The following is a 4,480-nucleotide window of genomic DNA, read 5'->3' as shown; positions in this document are numbered from 1 at the left end:
TGTTTTCTCGCCATACGTCAGTATGCAATGATCAGTTGGTCAAAATAAGTTTGGAAACGAACAGCGTCGATGTCTATATTCACTAACTAGTTACTTAAATAATCGGCTAATTTCGTTTAATTTTGTCCCCTTATTACGTCGGTAAGTCGTATAAGGCATGCAGAAGAGATAAGAACTGATATTATACCTTGCAGCAACATTTATATAAAGTTTAATTTATTGTTTTTTATTTAACCAATTAATTAACTAAACTCACCCTCTCCGCCAATCTTCGCTGGCTGAAACAAAAAATTAATTTATTAATAATATCAATAATTACTTCATACAAGGTATTGTTACGTGGTGTGACGTCACAATAAAAACGCGCGCTTTGCGACGCTTATCTGAGAAAAGCGCGTGTAATAATTAAAAACGCGCAAATGTGACGTCATAATTTCGGCGCTTTTTCGATTGTGTTTGAATAAAAGGAAGCGGTTTCTCGAGAGGTTCATTGTTAAGCAACACCATGCATTGTTTCGTCATCGTTTTGTTTTGTTTGTTTATTAACGGAAGTATCGCGACGCCGGTTCGCAAGTTTGAGGTAGTTTCTTGGTTTATCTTTTATATTATTTGTTAGTTTGTTTATTATAAAATTTATTTTGTTGCAGAAGATACGAAATGACGTCGATCGAGTGCGTAATATACGAGAGAATATCGTCCATGACGTCAGTACGTTTATTCAAAAGAAGAGCACCCACGTGAGTATATACGTTATGAATATATTAAAATACAAGTTATGTTAAAAACTATATTTTTAAGATTTATTGGGAAAGATCTCTGCTTATGGCCTTATGGTTTGTTTTAAAGGTCATTAGCTGCAAATTGGTGAATAAAATAACAGGAATAAATAAGTTAAAACAAATCCATGCCAGAACAGCTTGAAACTTAGGCCAGAGTTGGTCTATTACCCCAACATTGTATATGCACATTCTGTTCTATATGGGTGAGGTCTTCAGTGAGGCACACCTGAGACCTGGGATTTAAGCCAGAGTTGGCCCATTACCCTAACATTGTATATGCACATTCTATTCTATATGGGTGAGGTCCTACAGGAAGGCACGCCATGGAACCTGGGATTTAGGCCAGGGTTGACCAATTACCCCAACACCTAGGGTGCTACAACCCATTAGTAACCACTGGGTTGGAGCTGTGTCTGTTAACCATGTTACTTGAACTAAAACTAACAAAAACCACCAAATCTAACACCAGGTTCAGGGTGAGATGACAACCAAATGCTCCGCTTGTATCTTCCTTGTTAATTACGAGAAGATGAGGTTGGAGGAAGATCCATCCTCGATGGAGGAGTTAGGAGAAATGGTTGAAAAGGGATGCGAGTATTTTAGGATTGAGACACCCAGGATTTGTAAAGGGGCTTACTCCATATTTGGTCCCGAAGCAACTGCTGTGCTCACACAGGTAGGTTGGGTTACTAGGGTTTGAAATGTTTGTGGTATAAATGTATTGAAGACCTTTTTTGTGGGCATTGGCGATAACAATTTCGACAACTGATAACCTTAATATAGATTTCAAATTAACAGCGAAGCTTCGTCAACCTAATATCTAAAACTACAGTTTTTTGTAAGCATACAGTAAAATATTTTTTATTTTAACGACTGTCCATGTCCCGCCATGCTAGGATAAATAAGTTACATACGTGGTAACTTGTAAGCGGGCATGCGGTTTATGAAACAGAACACCTGTGTCATAACGACTGTTATTGCCCCGCCATGCGAGGATAAATAAGTTACATACGTGGTAACTTGTAAGCGGGTACAAGGTTTATGAAACAGAACACCTGTGTTATAACGACACCATGCGAGGATGAACAAGTTCCAATCATATAAACCTTACACACAGGTTGACTTATCAGCAGAATCTATATGTGGAATCTGCCTCCCTTACTTCTGCCCCGACATACCAGATGCAAGAAACTCAGGCAACCGTTCTGATTGGTTGGTTAGTTTACCTCCGTTGCGAAGGAAACGAACGTGGAAATCGAATATTATGGAAATTCCAACAAAAACACTAAAGGTAAGAATCAAGGGAAGTAAAAAGCTTGAACTTGTTTGTTTTAATGACATAACAACATGCCTATTGTGAGCATTTGTGTCCTTGGGCAAGAAGCATATAGGCAATTGCTCCAACTCAGTAATCACTGATGTGATGTCCAAATTCTCAGCCGTATATAAATCAATCACCGACAAAGTTACATATGTGGTAACTCATAAGCTGGCACGAGGTGTATGAAACGGAACACCCATGTTATAACAACTGTCGTTGCCCTACCATGCGAGGATAAGCAAGTTACATTCATTCATTCAACAATACATTCAACAGATTCTCCATCTAAGCGACGTACATATAGACCTTCAATACAAGGTTGGTAGCAACGCTGTGTGTAATGAACCTCTATGTTGCCGCTCACAAGGTGGCGATAAAGTACCGACAATAATTGATCCTATAAGAGGGGAAGCACCCATGACTAAGAAGATAAATGAAACAAACAAAGCGTGGAAGTGGGGGGACTATAGGTATTGTGGAAGTACATAATGGGTGTTGTGGGTGCAATAAGGCCTCGTGTGGTTATAATTTTTACTAACTAATGCAGAATAGAATATCGATAATGAACATTTTGATAATGAATATTGTTAATGAATCGTTAATGAAAAAAGTATTTGCATGATAGACGATACCTGTATAAGTAGATGTCTGGTACTGTCTCTACACTAGAGATTACGCAGGCACGAGGTGTATAAAGCAGTAACAAATTTATGTCAACATAATAAACCGATCATTCCAACAGAACATGTGACCTTCCATGGTGGACAGTCAACGACATTTTACAAAAACTTTCAAAAACAAACCAAGAAGAACCCTTTGACTACATCCTATGGACAGGAGACGTACCAGCGCATGATGTGTGGTCACAAAACCGATTGAACCAGCTGTATATGTTACACAACATTACATCACTGCTGGTTCAATATTTCCCCAATACTCCAGTGTTTCCAGCTGTGGGAAACCATGATAGTTTTCCTTCTAATAATTTCCCACCAGCATCGGTCAACACTGGTGCTGCATATTCGGCACAGTGGTTTTATAATGCATTGTGGAAAGCATGGAGTGTATGGCTGCCTTCATCAACAAAGGAGGTGGGTAATATTAGTATAGTAGGATGGGGAAGATGGGACAATATAAAACAGTAGGGTGGGGGAAGATGGGACAATATAAGTATGCCCATATAGAATAGAATGTGCATATACAATGTTGGGTAATGGACCAACTCTGCCCTAAATCCCAGGTCCCATGGCATGCCTCATTGTAGGACCTCACCCATATAGAATAGAATGTGCATATACAATGTTGGGGTAATAGGCAAATGTGGCCCAAATCCTTGGTCCCATGACATGCCTCACTATAAGGACTTCACCCATATAGAATAGAATGTGCATATACAATGTTGGGGTAATGGACCAACTCTGGCCTAAATCCCAGGTCCCATGGCATGCCTCATTGTAGGACCTCACCCATATAGAATAGAATGTGCATATACAATGTTGGGGTAATAGGCAAATGTGGCCCAAATCCTAGGTCCCATGACATGCCTCACTGTAGGACTTCACCCATATAGAATAGAATGTGCATATACAATGTTGGGGTAATGGGACAACTCTGGCCTAAATCCTAGGTCCCATGACATGCCTCACTGTAGGACCTCACCCATATAAAATAAAATGTGCACATACAATGTTGGGGTAATGGGCCAACTCTGGCTTAAATCCCAGGTCCCATGACATGCCTCACTGTAGGACTTCACCCATATAGAATAGAATGTGCATATACAATGTTGGGGTAATGGGCCAACTCTGGCCTAAATCCCAGGTCCCATGACATGCCTCACTGTAGGACCTCACCCATATAAAATAAAATGTGCACATACAATGTTGGGGTAATGGGCCAACTCTGGCTTAAATCCCAGGTCCCATGACATGCCTCACTGTAGGACTTCACCCATATAGAATAGAATGTGCATATACAATGTTGGAGTTATGGGCAAATTCTGGTCTAAATCTCAGGTTCCATGACGTGCCTCACTGTAGGACCTCACCCATATAGAATAAAATGTACATATACAATGTTGGGGTAATGTGCCAACTCTGGGCTTGTTTAACAATACAAAACTCCTTACAGACTATAGAACTTGGAGGATTCTATTCTACACTTGTTAAACCAGGCTTCCGTATCGTATCTCTTAACACAAACTTTTGCTACACTGAGAACTGGTGGGTGTGGTTGGACCCAGTGGATCCGAGTGGTAAGAATGAATGTTTAAGTAGTTTATTAATATCATGGTATAACTTCTAATAAGTACTGTTGTTTTGATGCTAATTCTCTATGTAGACCCAAGTGGTAAGGATGACCTTTAGGTAGTTTGTATCCA

The 4,480-nt window shown here is 39.8% G+C and overlaps 1 protein-coding gene across 2 annotated transcripts; it reads left to right on the top strand.

Moving 5' to 3' along the window:
- The first annotated feature begins 444 nt into the window (after positions 1–444).
- LOC100176686 (sphingomyelin phosphodiesterase-like) lies at positions 445–4,419 on the top strand. Of its 2 annotated transcripts, none has more exons than XM_026837809.1 (7): positions 445–580; positions 651–737; positions 1,249–1,455; positions 1,897–2,070; positions 2,377–2,570; positions 2,843–3,191; positions 4,231–4,419. In XM_026837809.1, the coding sequence occupies exons 1-7, from the start codon at positions 506–508 to the stop codon at positions 4,402–4,404; spliced, it is 1,260 nt and encodes a 419-aa protein (XP_026693610.1). In that variant the 5' UTR covers positions 445–505; the 3' UTR covers positions 4,405–4,419. The 2 variants fall into 2 exon arrangements, with proteins under 2 accessions (XP_026693610.1, XP_018670523.1); XM_018814978.2 differs by having other exon boundaries at positions 447–580; positions 648–737.
- Positions 4,420–4,480: the final 61 nt, after the last annotated feature.

This window comes from Ciona intestinalis, unplaced genomic scaffold (genome assembly GCF_000224145.3).
Source record: "Ciona intestinalis unplaced genomic scaffold, KH HT000019.2, whole genome shotgun sequence".
In the NCBI taxonomy this organism is placed as follows: Eukaryota; Metazoa; Chordata; class Ascidiacea; order Phlebobranchia; family Cionidae; genus Ciona; species Ciona intestinalis.
This window is presented reverse-complemented; position numbering and strand designations above follow the sequence as displayed.